Source organism: Arachis ipaensis, chromosome B7, assembly GCF_059453495.1.
Source record: "Arachis ipaensis isolate K30076 ecotype BB chromosome B7, ASM5945349v1, whole genome shotgun sequence".
NCBI classification, from domain to species: Eukaryota; Viridiplantae; Streptophyta; class Magnoliopsida; order Fabales; family Fabaceae; genus Arachis; species Arachis ipaensis.
This window is the reverse complement of record NC_142442.1, coordinates 122,854,954-122,877,915: the sequence shown is the minus strand read 5'-3', so window position 1 is coordinate 122,877,915 and position 22,962 is coordinate 122,854,954. Positions and strand designations below refer to the sequence as shown.

The 22,962-nt window shown below is 33.0% G+C and overlaps 2 protein-coding genes across 8 annotated transcripts; one reads left to right on the top strand and one right to left on the bottom strand.

Moving 5' to 3' along the window:
- Positions 1-9,406: 9,406 nt before the first annotated feature.
- LOC107610102 (inositol-pentakisphosphate 2-kinase-like) lies at positions 9,407-13,373 on the top strand. 7 transcript variants are annotated; one of them, XM_021106169.2, is made up of 10 exons: positions 9,407-9,657; positions 9,746-9,876; positions 9,970-10,173; positions 10,264-10,411; positions 11,013-11,053; positions 11,159-11,269; positions 11,433-12,029; positions 12,263-12,462; positions 12,792-12,939; positions 13,020-13,373. In XM_021106169.2, exons 2-8 carry the CDS (start codon positions 9,754-9,756, stop codon positions 12,404-12,406), a joined length of 1,368 nt encoding a protein of 455 aa, XP_020961828.1. In that variant the 5' UTR covers positions 9,407-9,657; positions 9,746-9,753; the 3' UTR covers positions 12,407-12,462; positions 12,792-12,939; positions 13,020-13,373. The 7 variants fall into 7 exon arrangements, with proteins under 7 accessions (XP_020961828.1, XP_088349285.1, XP_088349286.1 ...); XM_088493159.1 differs by having other exon boundaries at positions 9,470-9,657; positions 12,801-12,939; positions 13,040-13,373; XM_088493160.1 differs by having other exon boundaries at positions 9,470-9,657; positions 12,801-12,939.
- LOC107610101 (phosphatidylinositol/phosphatidylcholine transfer protein SFH6) lies at positions 13,374-17,766 on the bottom strand. Its single transcript, XM_016312174.3, has 14 exons — positions 17,516-17,766; positions 17,102-17,384; positions 16,925-17,024; positions 16,574-16,840; positions 16,408-16,485; positions 16,208-16,309; positions 15,513-15,562; positions 15,326-15,425; positions 15,135-15,233; positions 14,912-15,025; positions 14,682-14,823; positions 14,090-14,490; positions 13,828-13,902; positions 13,374-13,711 (listed from the first exon to the last, which is right to left on the bottom strand). Exons 1-14 carry the CDS (start codon positions 17,529-17,531, stop codon positions 13,691-13,693), a joined length of 1,848 nt encoding a protein of 615 aa, XP_016167660.1. The 5' UTR covers positions 17,532-17,766; the 3' UTR covers positions 13,374-13,690.
- Between the last annotated feature and the right edge of the window lie 5,196 nt (positions 17,767-22,962).

The window sequence follows — 22,962 nt, the reverse complement described above, 5'->3', positions numbered from 1 at the left end:
TGGGCGGATGGTTGATTTCTTGTTCATGGCAACAGTTCATTCCAAATCCGCTCACTCCACTCGTCACACCAATTGTATTGCAAGTAAATATCATCATTATTAGAGATCTATTATTTTTTATTTTTTGCGGACTCGTAGTGATGATTATACTAATAAAACAGAATCTTAGATGATCAACATTTTTAATAAAAAGAAAACAAAAGTATTATCTAAATATAAAAGATAGGTCACTAATATTGAAAACGAAAAATGTGAGAGTACTATTAGAATTTGTTATTTTTTGTTATTAATATTTAAAAATATGAGATAAAATATACTGATAAATTATTAGACTAAAAAAATTAAACTAAAAATTTACTTTGTGAGCTTATAAATTTTTTTTTTAGTTTTTTTAAAAAATTTTATAGAAAAGTAAAAGTAATTTTATGTTTGGATATCTCATAAAAAATTTTTTTTTTTATCTATCAATTATGTTTGAATATAATAATATAAAAATATTTTTTGTTTATTTATTATGTGAAAGATATATATATTTTTTTTAAAAAAATATCTTTTAAAAAAGATTTAAATTGTAGTTTTTTGAAAAAATATTTTTAGTGTTTTAGTATTTTAACTTTTATTACTAAAAATTTATCAAATACGGTAAAAAATAAAAAAATCATTGTAAAAATATCCCTTTTATTAATTTAATGATACGCCCATACAAGCACTAAATAGATTAAATTGATGGCTAAGTAATGACTAATAATAATAAATTCTGATGGCCTCCTAACATTTTAAAGTAGGGGCATCAGAATTTATCATTTTTGACCACTAGTTAGCCATCAACTCAATTCATTTAGTCTAATAATCCAACAACATATTTTATTCCATACTTTTAAATATTATGGCTAACTGATGGCCAAAAATAATAAATTATGATAGCCCTCTAGCATTCTTCCAATGTATTTATGTGTAAATTTATATTACTAGTGTTTTTGTCCGTAATAACATTACGGGAATATAAATCTTTTGAAATTACATCGACTTTGTCCTGACATTATAGATTATGGCAAAAGCAGATTTATAGAATCAAAATATTTCTACAAAAAGGTTGTAAGGGACAAAAGTTTCCGTCAGCTAAGAAGATCAGGGTCTTCCTAGATAAAAACAATTCAAATAATAAACTTTTTAGTTATTATTTTCACGTGAAAGGAGTTTAATTTTTTTTACTAATAATTAATTTTAGCATTCATTATCCAAAACTTAAAAGAATTTAATGTATATACTTTTACATTTGATTAGGTGTTAAGTTTATTGTACAAATAAAAATAATTAATTTTTATGCTTGTTATTTAAAAATAATATTTTATCTCTCTCTCTAAAATTATAATTAGATATTAGTATAAAAAAAATTATATTAATAGTTATAAAATTTTTATACTTGTGCACGATATGGGCATGATAAATCGTTGTGCATGGAGAAGGAGTCCTTGGAAGGAAACGGGAATTCCTTTGGTGATGAAAAAAATAATGAAGCCCCGACACTAGTGCCACACAACAATCATGAGATTCAACAAGAGGCTGAATCAGAAGTTCGTGATTTGGGTGAGAATCCTCGTAATTTGGGTGAGAAATTAGGAGTTGTTAAAGGGAAGGATGTGGTTACGAAATCATTGGCTCCTCACGTGCCTGATGGTCATGTTAATGAGGCATGCATGGATGATGGAGAGGGCTGGCAACAAGTGCTCCGTAAGGGAAAATTCACAATGGGCCAGTCATCAGGTTTGAAGGACCAAGATGGAAAGCAACACAAGTTTGGTTCGAGAAGGGTTCCAAGACCCAATTTGCATGGTGATGGAGGTAAATCAATTGGCATTAGGATGGGGAAGCGAGAAAAACATGAAATTACGCCATCTCCATCACGCAGAACTCCTGCACGTCGTGGAATTTCTCTACGGAAGCGTCCTCGGCCTTCCTCCTTGCAGAACTCGCCAGTTGATAAAAATGGTGGCACAATGGAGGAAACCTTAGTAGATGGAAGCATGGCAGGTGCAGTGTCAGGAGGTCCGAAGGTGGCAATTATTGAGGATCAGAGTGTGCCAGTACCGCAGGACAAACCACCTATTGAGGTTGGTGATTCTGTTTAGAGTTTTATGTTCTTATTTATTCTGTCCCTATTATTTATGGATAGTTTAAATATGATTGTTTGGAATATTAGGGGTGCTTCTAATAAGTTAGCCCGTGTGCATTGCAAGGAACTTGTTAGGAAATTTAGACCTGTTTTCTTTATTGTGGTTGAAACTCACTCCCCTTTTCAGCATTTAAAATTATTCTGGGAAAGATTGGGGTATCACTCTGTTGGTATAGTAGAAGCAGAGGGGCATAAGGGAGGTATTTGGTTTCTATCCTCTATGAAGGGTGTTTGTTGTAAGTTCATTGATGCTTTTGATCAGGGTGTTACTGTTGAGGTTCACTTTGATAATTTAATTTGGAGGTGTAGTGGTATTTATGGCAGTCCTCAATTTAATAAAAGGGTTCTACTTTGGGATTATCTTGTTGCACAATCCATGGTTTTTCAAGGACCTTGAATTGTTCTTGGTGATTTTAATGAAATCAAATTTTCTCATGAATCTAAGGGCTATCAGTTTTCTCATCAAAGAGCAGACATGTTTGCTACTTCATTAGGGGATAGTGGTTTGTTTGATCTGAAGACTATTGGGAGGCAGTTTTCTTGGTACAGGAGGGTGAAAAATTATGTTGACGTGGCAAAAAAGCTTGATCGAGTCTGTATAAATAATAGTTGGTTATCTATCTTTCCAGAGGTTTATGCAGAAATTTTAAATAGGCTTCAGTCTGATCATTGCCCTATTCTGATGCGTTGTAAAGGTCGTCCTCAGCCTAAAGGGAATCGACCTTTCCGATTTGTTGCTGCTTGGGCTACTCATCCTGGGTATAAGGATATTGTGAACCAGTCATGGTGGTCTGGTAATAGAGGAATTCATGGCAAGCTTTCGGAAGTACAGAAGAATTCACTAGAGTTTAACTCGAAGGTATTTGGTAACATTTTTGTTAAGAAATGTGAATTAGAGCAGCATATTAATTATTACAAAAGCGTTTGGAAGTGGTGGATAGTATTTATTTGCGTCAGAAAGAGCGACAGTTGCTTGATGATTATAATAATACTCTAGTGCAAGAAGAGCTCCTATGGTTCCAAAAGTCCAGAGAGCAGTGGGTAAGGTTCGGGGATAGGAATACAAGATTCTTTCATATTCAAACTCTTGCACGAAGGAAGCATAATAAGATTCATGGCCTTTTTCTCAAGGATGGAGTGTGGGAAACTGATCCAGAGGTTCTGAGTCAAGAAGCAGAGTCTTTCTATAAAAGCTTATTCTGTCATTTGGATGATGTTGATTTGGGTTGCCTTGGTGATGTGCCTCTTCCTTCTCTAAATGAGGAAGCTTGCAATAACCTTACGGCACCAGTTACTATAGAGGAAGTCAAAGCAGCGGTTTTTCACATGAACTCTTTTAAAGCTCCAGGTCCTGATGGGTTTCAAGCTTTCTTCTTCAAAGAATATTGGGAGATCATTGGTCTTGATGTTTGGAAGATGGTTAAGCAGGCATTCTCCGGTGTTCCTCTTGATCCGAGAATGTTGGAGACTTTACTAGTTCTCATTCCAAAGGTTGAATCACCAGTATCTATGAAAGATTTCAGGCCGATTAGTCTCTGCAATGTAGTTTACAAGATCATCACGAAGGTCCTTGTTAATAGGCTTCGTCCTCATCTTGCGGAGATTGTTGGCCCGTTTCAAGGAGGATTTATTCCGGGACGAGGAACTCCTGACAACATCATTATTGCCCAAGAAGTCCTTCACTTTATGAAGAAGACTAAATCAAAGAAAGGCACACTGGCATTTAAGATTGATCTGGAGAAAGCTTATGATAGAGTTGACTGGAGGTTTTTAGCTCATACCCTTAAAAGCTTTGGTTTTCCTATTCTTACACTTAATTTGATTATGAATTGTGTCACTGCTTCTTCCTTGTCTATTCTTTGGAATGGGAGTCGTTTGAATGGCTTTACTCCTAGCCGAGGTCTTAGACAAGGAGACCCTATGTCACCCTATCTTTTTGTGTTGTGTATGGAGCGATTGGCATGCTTTATTAGTCATCAGGTTGATTTGGGCTTGTGGGAACCGGTTGCTATTTCTAGAGGAGGACCAAGAATATCCCACTTAATGTTTGCGGATGACTTGCTTCTATTCTGTAAAGCTACAAAGAGACAAGTGCAAAATGTGATGTTGGTTTTAGAGACTTTTTGCAAAGCATCTGGGATGAAGATTAATGTGGAGAAGTCTAAAGCGCTTTGCTCCAAGAATGTCTCTGCAACAAGGAAAGAGGTTTTCACTAGGGTATCCTCTATCAGATTTGTCCAGGACTTGGGCAAGTATCTTGGAGTTACCCTTAGCCATTCTAGGGTGACTCGTTCAGCTTTCAATGGTGTCCTGGATAAGATTCGGAGTAGGCTAGCAAGCTGGAAAGGAAGTTTACTCAATCGGGCTGGTAGACTTTGCTTGGTTAATTCTGTTGTCGCTGCTATTCCCACGTACCAGATGCATGTCTCTATTTTTCCCAAAGAAATCATTAGTAAATTGGAATCTATGATGAGGAATTTTCTTTGGAAAGGACAAGTTGATGGAAGAGGATTGAATCTTGTTAGTTGGAAGGTACTGGTTACTCCAAAAAAAATGGAGGTTTAGGGATTAGAGATCCTTATTGTGTAAATATTGCTCTTCTTGGGAAGCTAGTTTGGACTTTCTTCCAGCAGCCAAACAAGCTATGGGTCCAATTGTTGGATGCCAAATACCGATCATCTCTATATGACTGTTTTAGTTATCCTAAGAACAAGGACTCTCCCATTTGGAGGTGTCTTTGCAAGGCTTGGGAAGTGTTGAAGGATGGGTTTGCTTGGTGTATTGGAGATTTGAACAAGAATTTTTGGTTTTCTAGCTGGAGGAAAGAAGGATGGTTATCTAATGAGATCGATTATGTTCACATTTTTTATTTGAATCTCCGGATACAGGATATTTGGTCGGTTGGTAGGTGGCATTTGGATACTCTTTATTCTCCTTTATCTCAAAATCTGAAAGATAATATTCTTTCTTACAATCCAGATGAACAAGCAGGTCCGGAAGTGGGTTGGTATTGGAGTGGGTCTGCTGCCAAAGTCTATAACTCTCGCAATGGTTACTTGTGGTTGTGTAAGCAACTGTTTGGTTGGGAGGAGCGGGAGAATTGGCTTTGGCTTTGGCGCCAGCTTGTTCCGGAAAAGCATAAATTTTTGGCTTGGTTGTGTCTTAAGGAGGCTCTTCCTACTGCAAGTTTTCGCTTTAGAAGAGGGATGTCGTCATCGGATAAGTGTCCAAGATGTCTTTCTAGCCAGAAATCGGTTTTACATTGTATTCGGGATTGTCCCAAAGCTCAGCTTGTCTGACATAGGTTGGATATTTCTTGTCATCCTTTGGATTTGAAGAACTGGTTCTTGTATCATAGCAGAGAGCATCCGTTCAAGTTCTTTTCGGGACTTTGGTGGATATGGCGAGCAAGAAATAATGACATCTTTAATCCCGATGAAACTTGGCCTCCGAAAAAAGTGATTTGTCTGGCATTAACTTCAGAAAAGGAGCTTAGGAATATCTTTGAATTACAACGTATGTCCCTTCCCTCTACTCTAAATGGTTTTTGGAATCCCCCATCCATTGGTACTTTTAAGATTAATTGTGATGCTAGTTATTTTGGTTCGGGTGATAGTGTTGGTTTTGCTTGTGTTATTAGAGATTGTAATGGGAGCTGGCAAATGGGGTGTTTGGGAATGATTGAGAGTAATAGTATTCTTCAAGGAGAATTGTTTGCTATTTGGAGAGGATATCTCTTAGCTTGGGATGTAGGTCAACGAGATGTTATTTGTGAGACGGATTGTGTGGAAGCATTTAATCTTGTTACTCAAGATGGTTTTGGGTTTATTGATCCACTGGTGCTCAAAATAAGAGATATCATGCATTGGAATTGGCGGGTTGACTTTCGTTTGATTATGAGAGATGCAAACACGATGACAGATACTATGGCAAAGATGGCGATGAAGTTACAACTTTCGCATGTGGAGCTTCTTTCACCTTGGGAGGAGTTTAAGAGTAGTCTTAAACGGGACTATCCCTCTATTTAGGCAGTTCCTTGTTTTGTTTGTTTTGTTTTTCTTTGTTTAATTTATTTCAGTCACCAAAAAATTATATGTAATAAAAATTTGAATGAAGAGAGATAAAAATATAAATTAAAAAGATAAGTAATAAAAATTTTAAATTAAATAAAAAAATTAAAAAATATGTATATAATTATGATATTTTTTTATGTGAATAATATTATAAAATTAGTTTTTAATTATAATTATATTATTTTATTAATTTTACTTTTTGTATAATAGAAAGGTTGAGAGAGGCCGAGAACGAGAGAGAAAAGGGAGAGAAAAAGATAAAGTAGAAAGAGAAATAAAGTTTGTTAATTTTGGAGAAAAAGATTGTATTTTAATTGTAATAAAAGAATATCTTTGTGACACGTTATGTTTTGTCAAATTAGTAATATAAAATATAAATTATAAGTTATATATAGAGTGTGAAAGGTAAAGAGAAATAAAGAAGGACAGAGAGGTAGATAAGAGGTTGAAAGAAGGAGGTTTATTAATTTTGAAGGAAAATATTTTATCTTAATTTTAATGAAAGAGTGTCATGTGACACATTTTGATTGTTAAATTAATAATATAGTTATATTTTAATTTCAATTTTAATATTTTAATTTTAATTTTAATTGTAATTAGAGAATGTCATGTTGCACATTTTGATTGACAAATTTGTAATTAATCATTGGTAATGATATATAAGAGAAATAGAATGAGTGAAGAAATGAGAGAGAGGAGGAGAGAATATTTTAATTTTGGAGAAAAATATTTAATTTTAATGGCAATGAGAGAGTGACATGTGGTACGTTTTAGTTGTAAAATTAGTAAGATAAGATATAATTTAATTTTAATTGTAATTAGAGAATGTCATATTACATATTTTGATTGACAAATTTGTGTTCATTGATAATAATATATAAAAGAGATATAGTGGGTAAAGGAATGCAAGAGAGAAGTAGAGAATTCTTTTATTTTGAAAGAAAAAAATTGATTTTAATTGCAATGAGAAAATGACGTGTGACACATTTTAGTTGTAAAATTAGTAAGTAAAAATTAGTCATTAATATTAATAATGATATATAAGAGTCTAAGAGAAATAGAGTAGGTGAAGGAATTAGAGAGAAGATGAAAGAGCTATTTAATTTTGGAGAAAATTATTTGATTTTAATTACAATGAGAGAGTGACATGTGACACATTTTAGTTGTAAAATTATTAAGATATAATAGATATAATACAAATACATAATAGATTTAATTTATTTTTATTTTGTATTTTATATTTTAATATATAATTTATATGAGTTTAACTTTGATGCACTGAGAGTGTAAAACATTTTACACAGTCGTATAAATACGGGTGGCAAACGGGCTAGTCTGCCCCGCCAAAAGCCCGCTATTTGGTGGGCTGGTCTGCCCTGCCCCGCCTAGTGAGGCGGTCCCAAATTTCTCCTCCGTCCCGCCTAACGGCGGGTTGGTAGGCTAAACCTGCCAATTCTCTTTTTTATTTTATTTATTTATTTATTAATAAACTATTAAATATTAAATAATATATATAATTTTACAATTATTTCAATAAGTTTATAATTTCTACATACATAAAATATTATAATTTCAAAATTCATAAATATTAAAAGTCTTTATAATTCTAAATATATAATAAATATAATTATCAACCAAGTTTTTTGAAACAAAATAATAAAATTAATACTGTAAAACATAAAATAAACATTGTCCAAAACATATAATTACACATTTTCAAGTCTCTAATTAATCAAAGGAAAAGTCTAGGAGGTTAGCAACTTTTCTAAATTCTGGCCAGCATGTAACCAACAAGGAAAAGTGAGCCATTAGATGAAATCTCACACTAATCTCACACCATTAAAATCATCATTGATGGCTATTTGATGGCTACAAATACCAAAATTTGCTGGTCCCCTAGCACTCCTCTTAATCAAATATATAACATTATTCAAATTATAACTTAGAACATTTTCGATTATCATTTTCAATTAAAAAAGAAAACGATGGGCGCGTCGGAGAAGTCCGTCCTGCCTTGCCGAAACCCGCTAAAGTCTACGGATTAGGCGGTGCGGATTAGGTGGATTTTTTAATTATGGCGATTTTACATTTTTGAAAATAGTTATTTTTTTTCAAAATTAGGAGTGAGACTCGAATCTACGACTTCTAGGTGAGTATGAAAAGACTATACCATTTAGTTATAACTTGTTAACTAAAAATAATTATTTTTGTTAATACAATGTTACATAATTAAATACACGTATAAAATATTTTTACACGTAATATAATTAAAAAAATTAATTAATATTAACTTTTTTTTGGTCATGGACTAAGCCCAAAAACCTTACTCAAATCCCAACCCAACCGTCCACCCAATTCCCAAATTCATTCTCTCCCTTACGGGAGTTATGCTGTGAGCCTCCTTCCATGGCCTCCACGAGAAGATTATGGCTATCCACTCTGAAATGCTCCAAAATTTGGAATTAAGTTACAAATTTGTTGTTGAGGTTTGAATCAGGTTTTTTTGTTGGCTTCACTTCAGTATAAAATTTCACCGCAAAAATTAAGGATACTTCCTTCAGGTTGATACCATGCTTGACCGCCCAGAAGAAGATATTGATGCTTCACTTCAGTATAAAATTTCACCGCAAAAATTAAGGATACTTCCTTCAGGTTGATACCATGCTTGACCGCCCAGAAGAAGATATTGATGCTTCTTTTCGAAAAATGCCTGCAACGGTACGTGGTATTTAATTATAATAAAAAATGTTGGTTATCTCATAAACAAGATGTAATGGTATAGCTAACAACATTTTCCATGGCTAGTGAGGTGTAAGCAATAAACTCAATATTTTTGAAAATGGATGTTTTTAATTGTTAAAAAAAATTAAAATAATAAAATATAATTTTTAATTTTTTAATATGTTTTATATTTTTTTATCTTATTTATAAAATTAATAATAAAAAATTACATTTTATTTTTTTAATTATTAAAAAAAAATAAAAAATCACACTTTATTTTTTTAATTGTTAAAAAAATTAAGAAGATCATTTTCAATTTTTTCTTCATTTGGGCTCATATAAGTTCATTTTGTTTCAGCCGGATTCAATTGTTCTCAGACCAAAGCGAACACAAAATATTGCTACAACTTAAAAAGTGATGCCGTGACAAAAAAGTGTTGATAATCCATTAATCCAAATCAACAATCAAAGTATTCTATGACCCAAAAAAAAAATCACTAATATTCTTCAAAAAAAAAAAAAAAGTAAGAAAAAATCGTGAACCATTGTATTACACTATTACATTACTGTTTCCTAAAGCGTGACCGTAACATGCAAAAGCAACAGAAAAACGTGATCGTTCAAGGATCAAAATTTACCAAGGGCACGAGGACGAAGGATCTGACCGCAATTAAGAAGACGACGAACCTAGTTAGGTTTTACCATGATATAGTGTTTTATTATATTTGGAATGCCCTGATAGTGTTTGATGAAATGCTTGACTGGGCGTTTATTATAGGTAAATAAATGTACGAAACCGATTGTTGGATGGATGTGACTTTAACAAAGAAGGACGCTGCTGGGTGGGTTTACAGAGGCGAAGGAGCTGCCAACATTGTTCTCGCTTACGTTGGATCATATCCTCCTTTTGTGCGTGCATTACTTCATTCTCTTTCTCTTTTTTCATTCAAATTTATGTGTGTTCTGACCCCAACAAATGAAAATTCATGTTGATGAGCTCAGATTGGGAAAGTGATGCGCTTGCGCAAGGCTCCAAGGAACTGTGCTCTTGCTATGAGGAGCCCCTCTGCTTTGAACGCGCACGAACACCTTCTCTGGAAAGACATTGATCAACTCATAGGATCTTCCGACAGCGAACTTGCATGCCATCTATTTGTCGAGCACGTTATGAAGCCATTGCTTGGTTCCCAATATGTTGATGCTGGGGTATGTAGGATAAACTTGTATGTTAACATTTTACTCATAATGATGATGATCTGTACTCTTATCTATATTTTGTTATTACCTCGTTGTTAGATGCATGTCATGGTGTTGAAGGAGTTTCTTGAGGCAGTTGAAAAGGACGTTATTTCTAAGCGTCCTATTTGGCGAGTTGATAATGCCAAGATTGACACGCTTTGTGAATCTGTGCTACTCATGTCCGATTATTCGCTCTTTACTCATGGTACTCACATATCTCCATATGAAATTACTTTTACCACTTTCTGTTAAGGATTTGCTTGCTTCAATATGGTTTTACTTAGATAATTTTCCATCTGAAGTTGGAGAAGTTGGTATTCAATAGTATTGCCTGTATTACTTTGTCTCCCTTGAGTTGCAATACAAACTAGAGAAAATGTCAACTGGGGAATGACCCAAATTAAATATTGCTTTGGGTAGAACCCAACTTGCCATTGATCATTCAAGTATTGATGAGCTGCTTATTCAACTGCAAGGACATAATTAAGCCTCATTTACATCCCGTGGGATTTAAATTTGACTAATGTTATATGCACTATTTTTGTTTACATTACTCTTGTACACTTTTCGTTTTTTAGTATCAAATGTGATTTATAAGAAGTGAGAGATGATAAAATGTTTGTCTTTTATACCATAAACGAAAAAGCGTATAAGAAACATGTATGAAAAGAGTGGTTCAAATATTATTTCTATTTTTCTGTTTACCCCTGTAATATTAATTTGGTAAGATGATTTTAGTCATCCCGCTTACCTATTTGTAAAATATTTGAAATTTCTGTTGCAATCTCCCTTTCATTCCATTTCAGGGGCCCTAGAATCTAGATCTTGCATATCTGTTGAGATAAAGGTACCTGGTCCACAACTTTAACTTGATTGTCTCACCTGCTTCCTTTCTATTTCTCTTTCTCTTTCATTTGGTTGTAACATTTGAAGTCTTCTTCAAAAAATGTAGCCCAAATGCGGATTTCTTCCTCTGTCAAGATTCATATCTGAAGGAACTGCAATCAAAAGAACGATAACACGTTTTGCAATGCACCAAGCCCTGAAATTGCATCAAGGAGAGGTACCTCATCAATGTAATTTGACGTTTGCTGGTATCTTGGTTGCTGCATTGTGCATTCTTCTTCATGTTCTCACATTATGTAGTGACAACATTTTTTTTATTAACCTTATATTTTCTTCTCTTACCTTAAAATTTGAGATACATATTTTTCGAATCATTGTAGATAGCACTGATAAGTGAATATAATCCACTTGATCTGTTCTCTGGATGCAAGGAAAGAATTTATAAAGCTATTGTGGACCTTTTTACTACCCCTCAGAACAATTTCCGGGTATTTTTGAATGGCTATCTCATATTTGGTGGATTGGGTTGTGGAGCAAAAGATACAAATGTTTCTATTGCGAAAGCATTTGAGGATTCACTTAAGTCTGTCATTGTAGCTGATGCTGGTAAATGTACAGAGAACTTAGTCACTCTTGTTGCTGAGGCCGTGCAAAAGTCAAGGGTACTAGATCGGCTCTTGGAGGTTCAGAAGCTTGATAGTGTTGACATTGAAGGAGCCATTCATGCATACTATGAAATTACTTGTCAACAGTGCTTGGTTTGTAAAGAATTGAGTGACGAGCAAGCAAAAAGATTTTCTGTTTTTCATTCTGCTTCTTTGGATGAAAGCTTGAGAATTGTGAAAGACTATTTGATAGCAGCAACTGCAAAAGACTGTAGTTTGATGATATGCTTTAGACCAAGAAGAGAGGGAGATTCTGGATCTGAATACAATAACGTATGTCTTAAGTCAACTAACCAAACCTTTGATTTTAAGGTAGCAGCTCATTGCATCTTATTATTTGTTTAAATTTCTTTGATGAGATAAACATTGGACAGTGCATCACATTATTTATTTATTTATTTTATTTCAGCAGCAAATTAGTAATTTTAGGCCCCATTCTTGGTGATTCTATTATCAGTTTCTTTATCTATGATGTGACAAGAATTATACTTGTAATGCTTGTTATTCCATGCATCTTAGCTTGGTTGCAATTTGTTCTTTGTCAGGTTCATTTTCTCGACCTGGATTTGAAACGTTTGAGTAAAATGGAAGAACATTATGAATTAGACAAGAAGATCGTGAGCTGCTACACCGAAATGATTGAGGGGGATGAAAAAAGAAAGAAAGTCACAAACTTGCAACCTTCATAAAGTGCAAACTGGATTTAATGGATTGTTATAGCTGAGACTTGACAAAGATTGCAGTGGTATGCACGCATAACTAATTTGATTAACATTCTTATTTCCCTCAATGTCTTTTATGTATCTTTTGGTCGAACCCATTAGACCATTATATAAATATACATGGCCCATGCTTGGATCAAATGGTCATGTGAAGGTTGCAGTTCTGGTCAATTGAGACTATGGAATTTTTTATCTGTGCATATATGACTTCTAGGTGCATATAGAATGGATAATGGTATTGAATTTTTTCCCCCTGAAAAAAAGAAGAAACTTTTAAATAATTTGCATTTCCTCCATGATTAGAATTTAGCTTGGCAAACTTCATGATCATAATTAGCAGCTAACTTCCCAGTGTATGCAGTAAAGGGTAATGAGGATTTGACAAAACCCAGCTTATAGGCCGTGTCTTCAGCTCAGATCTGGTTTTTACTTTGTCAGCGTAATTTGGCCATTGCGTGGCTGATGATCTGTGTGCCAATGAGTTTATGAGCTGTTACAAGGTTTTCTCTCTCTCTCTCTCTCTCTCTCTCTCTCTCTGAGACACAAACTAGGATGTATTTATTATCTCATGTTTGAGTAGTACAAAATGGACATATGTAGGTTGAATTTGCAGAAGCAGCTCATACTTTCTCCATTCTGCTGGCACATTCAAATTAAAGCTCATACTGGGATAGTGTTTATTTGAAGCTCTCATTTTCTTTCTTTACGAATTACAACCTTGGAGAGAGCAGTTATGTGTAAAATACCATTGTATCATAAATGTGATAAAACATGATTAGTTTTGGCAAATGTTCATATAGAAATTACTTGATATTGATAGATGAAAATGCTACAGCTCATTTGTAGTTTTGGCATACTTGTTTCCAGAATTCGTTAACATTAAGTCCCTCAACATCTCATCTCACTTTCTTATATTGGAAAATCTCTTTATACATTTTGTTGAATGCGTATCTCATTGATCTGATTATCATATTTACAGGCCAATTCAAATTCCAAGAAAACCGTTCTATTGGGAAAATACATATTTTCTTGCTCCTATAATTTATAGTACTAGTACCACAGATACTTCAAATTGTTGGAATACGTAGAAAACTAGAAATCTGTGACCCGTAAAGAGAAATTTAGATACAAGACCAGTGTGGCAGGTAGAAGAACAATATTCTTTGCTGCAAGTTTAAATATTATTACACTCAAACTGACAAGAAATAACGTGTTACCCACAAAACAAGCTCCTTTGGGTGCAGTATCTCTTCAACAGCAAACCTTTTTCCACTGTAAGTACGGACAGATGGAACATATTTTTAGAGTTTCCTATATCGTGGAGGATGGTAACCAACATCTGTTTTGTAAAATAATATATATATATGGTACAAATATCTTTGACTTACCATGCTTTTGTGTTTGTCCTGTCTTTCTATGTATTCCATTAATTCTTCTTGTTTTATCAAAGCTTCGTATAGAGCCTGTTTAGGAAGCGAATTAAACAGTTTAAAAATACACCTTAAACTAGATGATATAGTGGACTAGCCAATTTGATGGCAAATCATACGTTATAATGTTTCTCTTCAAAATTTGAGAGTAAAGCAGCAGGAGATGCTGCCTTTCAGCTGGAAGAAAAGAATGTGATTTCACAAAACAAACTGCAGTTACCTTCTTTGTAGCAATCAACTCTGATTCCAATGCATCAACTCGATAAACTGCAGCATTCAGCTGCTCCTCTTTCTCATATGTCATCACATTAGATTTTGATTGTAGCATGTTAACTTTCTCTTCAAGCTCGCCAAGGCGTTTCAAGGCTGATGCGGGGAGGTTTGTCTCTGTGAACTCAGGAGCAGGTGAAGGAGTACCAGATTCTTCCATAGACACTGAATCAACAGTCATGCTTGTTATACTTTGAGAAGAATTAGATTCATGCCTCAGTATTCCTTTAACACCACCAAATGCTATCGAACGGGCAAAAGTAACGAGGGCTAAGAAGAAGCTCATTATGACAGTCCAGATATATGCTCGGTTTCCATCAGGACATTTTTCATTACTCGATAGAAATTTTTCTGCAATGAGCACCAATGTGTTAACAGGAATACTAGTCTTGGATGCCAAGAATTTGGATCACTTAAAGCATATTGACCTTGAAAAGATGTATGCAGCTTAGAATGACAAATACTTTTGAATTATCAATTTTCGGTTAAGTATGGCATATCAAAACACTAGAAAATTAAGGAAAGATGTACAACTAAATAACCTGTTGTTGAGGCAGATGAGTTTTGAGATGTTGCTTGCTTTTCCTTCCAGCCAACATCCACAGCCTTGTCAACCATTGGTATATACTCATCATGCTCAGAGAAACCCTTAGCAGCATGATTAGCCTTTCCAACCAGTCTTGCCTGCAAAAACACAAATCAAATTCTTCTTAATTTATTGCAGTGCAGAAATTTATTCTTTTGGAACCTCAAGCTCATGCTGCTAACTTACTTCTTCATGCACTGGAGTCAAGATAGGGTTTATATGATTCCCACTTGCTTTGGGAGATGTAATTTCGTCAACTTCAGACCCTGACTCTCCTGTAGGTGTATCACAACTTCTTATCTGTCCTCTCAGAAACAGAAAATTCAAAGAAAGATCTAATCAATTCTCAACTCTGTATTCTCATTCATGCAATGAATGTCTAAGATTAAGATGATGTTAGAAACTGTACCATTGGATAAGATGTCCTATCGCATTCGAATGCGGTCGCCTTATCGTTAGTATCTGTTACTATTTGTCTAGAGCAATGTACTTCACCATTGAGAACCATCTACATGCCCGGAATGGTTCTAGTTGAGTTACTGTTAGAAGTAAAGCACAATGAAAAACCAGACAACAACATTTACATGATATACAGCAAACCTTTATAATGTTTGGGTCTTGCCATGGCCCTTTATCAGATCTCATACAACCATCCCGATCAGCACAAGTGCAAGTACCACCAAGAAATTCTGGCAGCTCACTGAAAAGTTTCAGTTAATCAGAATTTTCCTAAAAACAATACAAGTTGACTGAGTTAATTAACTAATAGAGTTGAATATAGAGTTACCTCGCATCAATAACTTCAAGTAATTTACTCTGGAACTTGTTTCCGAGAACCTATGCAACATTCATCAATTAATCATACACTGAAAACCGTAGAAAGTAATTACTTCAGTGAAATCCTTAGAAGAATGATCTTAAACGAGTTAATCCCTAAAATAATCTCTGAGATTGGCCGCTTGCATTGAAAAGGTCCCCGAGATTCTAATTGCGTCATAAACACCCGCAAGCCGCAAGATTAAAACAATTGTACTATGTAAGTTCTTCACTCTTTCCATCAAGTTACTCCTCACACTACGAGTAACCTAACACATCTCTTTCACACTAGACTAGACGAAACAATGTCATTTTAGTTTTGGTGCTAAATACCTGATAAAATGATATTGTTTAACCTAAATGGTCATACTATTTTTTTTTTGGCATAAGACGTTTTGTGGTTCATTAAGGTTAAATGACGTCTTTTCATCATACTTTTAGCGTCAAGACGAAACAACGCTGTTGTCTAGTCCAACGTGGAAGGGTATGTGTCAGATCACCCATGGCGTGACCAGCAACTCGACAAAAAGGGAACGAGACCAATATGGTGCAATTTTTTTAATTTCAAGATTTTTAGGGTGCAATCGCAATCTTAAAAATCTTTTCCGTGCAAGGGGTTTATTTCAGCGATCACTTTGGAGTTTAACTAAGAAAGGAAACACGTACTTGAATTTTTGACGTGGTTTTGGGATCTAGGAATGTTTTCACCGTGTTCCAAAGCATCTTGAAACCAGGGCCAGCATTGATGATAAACATTTGGTAGAGTGTCTGCACAGTATCATTTAAAGGTGTGAACTTAGAAGCACCATAAGACATTCAGAAGCCATGAAAAAAAAAAAAAATCGGTGATGTCTAAACAGACATACTTCTGGATAGTAATCACCATCAATCTTCTGCAGGCGCGTGATGAGTTCCCGTGCAGACTTGGTTAGATTTTTGAAACCCTAGAAAACAAAAGAAACAAAGTAATGCGAACTCTGGTTTTAATTGAAGCCATTTTGAGTGACCATTTAGACAGACAACAATGCATACCAGGCCTTGAACATCCAATATGGTTGTGCTTGAATCTATATGTCTCTTAGCAGCTATTGAGCAAGCTGGAAACTTAACAGCAAATGTTTTCTCAAAACCCTGCACATGGTATCTCAAGTACCTTTCAATATTAGTTACTTGCATAAGTTTGCTGGGATCAACTTTGCCTAGTCTTTCAATATAAACAGGTCTTCCTTCCTTATCTACGCCATGATTACCGTGTGGATAGTACTGCTGGACTTCATGCAATTCCTTGAACTCAAAATCCTGCAGAGTGAAAACAACAGTAATATAATGTTCTGATTGTGCAATCAAAGGCTTAGGTATTTTGTTTTGAACAAGGTGTCTCACCTCTATAATTGTATCTGTACCATAGTCTTTCCTCCATTGTATCATGTTGGCCCACATGTGTTTTGCTTTCTCAATGTCAAACTTCCTGGCTTTCAAGAATCTGCAAACATCAATTTAGTTTTTAACAGAATCAAAGTGTACCAAATATAAAAGGAGTGAATGTGTGAGTTGTGTAACCTCAATAACGTGTGATAATCATCGTGTTTGGCGGGAAGCAAGTTATCAGATATAAGTGCCTGTCGAAATACATCGACTGATTGAAGCTCCTTTGCGTCTCGAACATCCTCAATGGACAGGGAATTACTCCGGCTGGCACTCTTTTTGCTTCTTTTCTTCTTAAAAGAATGCCTCAACTTGTTCGATGCATTTATTGCCTTCTTTTTCAGACTGTATATTGCTGTCTTTCTTTCATCCTCTGAATGCTCTCTTCTTTCATCCTGCCCTGCTACTTCTTCAATACCTACCAAATAAAAAGTTTCAGCATAGCCCAATCAGAGGCCACTTCGAGATATGATTGAAATAGTAATAAACAGAATCATGGCATGATACAGTGGCATGCAAAGCCAAAGAGACTTTAAAGGAATCACTTACAAAGGCGCCCTGACATGTTAAGAGTGCTAATAGAACAGCTGCAGAGTGAAGCATCAAATTCACAATTATGTACCCTCAAATCAACTCCATTTTTATATATATGATACCATCATATTGGAATTGTCGGCAGGGAGACGAGAGAGAATCACATGAACTGAATTTGGAATTTATGAAATGTAGTGGTCATGAAATTATGAGCATATTCTCGGGCGACAAAGAATTTAAAAACTAGTACTAGTCTTCAAGATAATGTTTAAGTCTCCATAAATATAGGTGATATGGTATGAAATGATTGGTTGAAATTGTGCTAGATACATAAAAATGAGATATTATATAAACGCAGATAATTATACCTATCAAATAATCATTGTTACTTATATTCTAAAAAAATCAGTGATCAAATTTAGTTACCAATATAAAAATATATATTGAAATATAAATATATATTAATAAATTAAATCACATAGGTATTAACTAATGAATTATAACTCAAATGACATAATCTTTCTATATTTACTTAAAAGTTACGGATTCGAATATCTTATCTTTAATAAAAAAAAATTGGTGTACGAATAATATTTTAATAACCATATTAATTACTATACCAAACTAAAAAAAGATATTTAGATATTTTATGTAAAAATAATAATTTAAATTTATTAAATAAATTTGATAATTTAATTATTTAATATAATATACGTTAATATTTTAGTTATTATTTTCATGAAAAAAAGTGAGTAATCAAATTTAAACAAATGGTCATATTTGATATAAATAAAATACAAATGATATAATATTTTATATTTCAGTGTACTGATCAATTATATTTTAATTTGGTCTCGAGGAAAGATGTACATATGAAATTTCATTGCGGTGGGGGACATCGGACAAGTTGCCACATAGTGCGTTGCTGGGACCCAGTACATTGTCATTAGAGTTTACCACTATTTGATACTTAAAATATTCAAGCGATAACAATTTTTTTTTTAAAAAAATATTATCATAAAAAAAAGTTTTTTTTGAATAATTTAAAAATATGATAAAAATAATTAATATAGATAAAAAATAATTTTTATATTTAACAAAAAGTTTATTTATTTAATTCAAATTTTTGTTATAATATTTAGATAAATATTTAAAAGATATATAAAAAAATTTGAAACAAAATTTAATTTTTAATTTTTTTACTTTTAAAATTTTTGGTCATTGATAATTTTTTAAAAAAAATTCATTTGACATAAAATTATTAAATTTAAAAAATAAAAAATATTATTCCTCTAATAATATTTACAAAAAATTATATTAAAATTTAATTTTTACAATTTTTTAATACATATATATTTAATAAATATTTTTTATCGTAATTTTAATTTTTTTTCAAAATTTATTTTTTGTTAAAATTTTTTAAAATTATTTTTAATGATTTATTCATGATATTATTAACCGAAGTTGGCTTTGGCGGGAATCTGCCCTGCGTCGTACGTTTCATTGTTGGTCCTACGCCATCACTTTCAACGGTTTCTTCTTCTTTTATTTTATTTTCAATTTGATTTCAAGTTCCTATAAGGCTATAAAAAATTTAATTTATCATAAAATTAAAAATAAAAAATATGAAAAAATAATTTTAATTAATCAATATTAATTAATTTTAAAATTATAAATTTATAATTTAAAATTTAAATTTAAAATAAATAAAATAATTGATATTAACGAAAAGAATAATAATTTTTACTCGTTAATTGAAAAAACTGAGTAGTGAGGATGGTTTCGTAAGGGTAACTCCCATTTACATTGGTTTTGCTTTATTAAATTTAAGCATCACTTTTAACCTTAAGTCAAAGAGTTGCAAGAACTCCAAACCTTATAAGCCAAGGCACCCTACCACCGATCATAACACAACAAATATCACCTTTCTCATCATCGCAAAAGTTAGTGTTCGCTTTAATTTATTTTTAAAATGTTACATACTTCTAAATACGATAGCCAGTATAATTATAAAACCACGTAAACGATTTGAGTAGCTGAAATGACGTGTTTTTACATCTAAATATCTATTATCTATTATACATTACTAATTTTACTATTAAAATATATTATATATCACTTTTTTTTTTTTTTTTTCTTATTTCTTCACCCACTCTATTTCTCTTATATATTATTATCAATAACTAATTACAAATTTAACAATCAAAATATACAACATGACATCATTACATAACAGCCCAAACCACCCGCTAGCACGATATTGTCCGCTTTGGCACACAAAGCCTCACGGTTTTGCCTTTGATGATAGGGATGATAGCCGAAGCCCCCCACACTCACTCGTCAAAACGCGTCATGCTAGAGAGAGTTATCCACACCCTTATAAGGCATGCTTCGTTCCCCTCTCCAACCGATGTGGGACCTTACACTCTCTTATTAAATTAAGAGAAAATATTTTCCTTCGAAATTAATAAACTCCTATCATAGGTTCTCTCATCTACCTCTCTTTTTCTATTTCTTTCCATCATTCCCACTCTATATATATTTTATATTTTATATTAATAATTTGACAAAATAAAATATGTCAACAGTCACCCAAATTTTTTCTTCTAAAATTAACAAAATCTCTCTCTCATTCTTCTTTTTATCTTTCTCTCTCTTTTCTCTCATTCTCTATTTTCTCTATCTTTTTATTCTACAAAAAATAAAATTAACAAAATAATATAATTTAAATAAAAATTATTATTATTATTATTATTTTTTAATTTTTTTATTTACTTTTAAATTTTTACCGCTTATGATTAAACTATATTTTCACTTCATTTCCTTCAAATATTTATTACATATAATTTGGAGAGAATACTAATATTATAATTAAAAGTTAGAATCAAGATTTAATTGTTTAATAAAAATTGATTTTGAGTTAATTTTATAATTATCGATATAAATTTTTTTATGCTATTATCTAATAATATTTTTATATATATATAGAGAAGAAATATTATTTTTAAATAGCAAGCATACAAATTATTATTTTTATTCGTGTAATAGGCTTAACACTTAATCAAATATAAATGTATACACGTTAAATTGTTTTAATTTTAGATAAAAAATATTAAAATTAATTATTAGTAAAAAAATTAAACTCTTTCACATGAAAATAATAACAAAAAATCTTATTATTTGATTTTTTTTATTAACGGAGACCCTAGTCTTCTTAGTCGACAGAGACTTTTGTCTTTTACGACCTTTTTATAAAAGTAATTTTGATTCTATAGATATTTTATGCCATAATCTATAATATTAGAACAAAATTGACATAATTTTAAAAGATTCATATTTTTATAATGTTATTACAGATAAAAATAGTAGTTGAATACTAAATTCAACTATTATTTATTGGTCAATTCTATATGTTGAGTTTGGAAAACTTATATTTAATGAAATGATGATCAAACATTATTAAAATGTAATTAAGAAATTATTAAAATTATTATTAAGTAACTTTTAATGGGTTGTTTGATATTTTTATTAGTGTGCAGGAAGAAAAATAAAATTGTTATCTTAGCTCAAGTGATGAAAGTCCAGTTTGGTTACTAAACATGCTTAGCCCAATAATAGTTGTTCTCTTGAAGTGGCTGAATATTAAAAGAGAAAGGAAACCAAAGGAGCCCAAGTCTCTCAAAGCCCAATATTAATTGTTCACTTCATGTGGCTAAAAGGCAAAGAAACTCAAAGTGCCCAAGAATTTCAAAAGCATGCTTCATTGCTCCTTGCCTTGGTTATTTTCAACTCAATTAACTTTATTCTTTGGTACCAAAAGTCTTATACATAACTTTATGCCTTGGTAACCGAAAATCAATTCAAATCAATTTATTTGTATTGAAAGCTCCACAGTTACCTACTACATTGTGGAATGGAATTCAAAATTCAAATTGATTAAATGCATGCATAAATAATTGGAAGTAAGAATTCAATTTTTAATTTCATTTATTGCTTTCAAAGTCTTTTCTCTTTTCTCTCTCCTCTCTCTTTGTATTCTGTCACATCCATCAGAGGAAGAAAAAGCAAAAGCAAGTTATCAGAGATACAATGAAGCTATGAAGAAGAAAAAAGCTAAGTTGATGATGGCCTTTACAAAAGAAAGATCTGAAGCATGGTGTGGCTAAGATCTTTGCCATTGAAGGCAAGATTTCAAGAAGAAGCTTCAAGATCTTCATGCCAAAAACAGAAAGGATCGGTCTCGGTCAAAGAGAAAGATCTCTGTGGCTAAAGCTCATTTCCATTTTTGATTCATCCAAGAGAGATGGTAGCTATTGGAGCTACGAAGAAGAAGAAAATATGGAATTATGAAAAGGAAGGAGCTGTCAAGGATCAAAGAATCATCAAGGGTTGAAATTCATTCTTGGGGTCAAAGTCAAGATGGAAGGCTCAGATTGAAGAAGCTTGATGAGAAGGGTTGAGAGAGGTACATGCATGTTGATTTGATTTGATTTCGGTTTTTCCTCTCTCTTCTCTGTCTGAACCGGCTATGTGTTGGAGAAGATGTTGGTGGCTTGGTTGAACCGGTTTCAACCTTGGAAACTTCCCCTTCTATAATAAGGGTGAACGGCCAAGCGTTGAGACAAGGAGAGAAAGCACAGAGTTCTCATAGCTACCCTAAACTTACAGAGTTCTTCTCCTTCAATGGGTTTTATTTTGTTTTCTTTTCTTTAGTTTTGTCTGTCTGTGTCTCATGGTGAAAAAGACAAACAGAATGAGGTTTGTAAGAAAAAGCCAGTGAGAGAAAAAAGACAGTGAACAAAATTAAAGAAAAATTCATAGATGTCTAGGAGTTCATTTGTACATCTATTTGTTGTGTTTCATGATCCTGTGGGGATTTCCTTGCAAGTTGGTAGCACTTTGCGGTTGAAAGCTTGGTAGGTGTCCAAGTCAAGTTCAGATTTGGTGATAGAATCTGGATTCGTCCCAGATAGGAATGGGTAGTTCCTAGGGAAAAATTGGTGTATGTAATCTGATGATTATAGTGAAATTCTACCACAATTGTGATGGAGACTGGATGTAGGCTGCATTGTACTTAGCAGCTGAACCAGGATACTTCTGGGTGTGATTCTCTCTTTCTCTTCTACTCATATTCTGTTTCTGTTGCGAAGGAGACAAAAATAAAAAATATCTCCTAACCAGTTACGAGACAAAAAGAAAAGGTCTCTTGACTAGTTACGAGATAAAAAAACAAAAATATCTCCTAAAGTTTTTTTGAAAAAGCAGCAATCAATACTCAGCAAAAGAGGGACTAAGATTCAACCCCCACTTCTCTTAGCCACTGATTACCATCAATTGGTATCAGAGCCTGGTCTCAAAGAGATCAAGCTTTGCAGCTTGGAGAGAAGATCCTGATGGTGGCTAACAGTGGCTCAAATTTTGTTGCCTATACTCTGACAGAAGGGCAGTCAAGAAATAGACCA

What these genes read in the sequence shown, in the direction of transcription:
- LOC107610101 (XM_016312174.3), bottom strand. An exon ending in CTTGAAGTTATTGATGCGAG is followed by an intron (nt 15,426 to 15,512) that starts GTAACTCTATAT and finishes GAAACTTTTCAG; the next exon opens with TGAGCTGCCAGAATTTCTTG. An exon ending in TGACTCCAGTGCATGAAGAA is followed by an intron (nt 14,824 to 14,911) that starts GTAAGTTAGCAG and finishes GTGTTTTTGCAG; the next exon opens with GCAAGACTGGTTGGAAAGGC.
- LOC107610102 (XM_021106169.2), top strand. Translation starts at nt 9,754, where the DNA reads ATGTACGAAACCGATTGTTGGATGGATGTGACTTTAACAAAGAAGGAC. An exon ending in TTGGATCATATCCTCCTTTT is followed by an intron (nt 9,877 to 9,969) that starts GTGCGTGCATTA and finishes TGATGAGCTCAG; the next exon opens with ATTGGGAAAGTGATGCGCTT. An exon ending in CCCAATATGTTGATGCTGGG is followed by an intron (nt 10,174 to 10,263) that starts GTATGTAGGATA and finishes CCTCGTTGTTAG; the next exon opens with ATGCATGTCATGGTGTTGAA.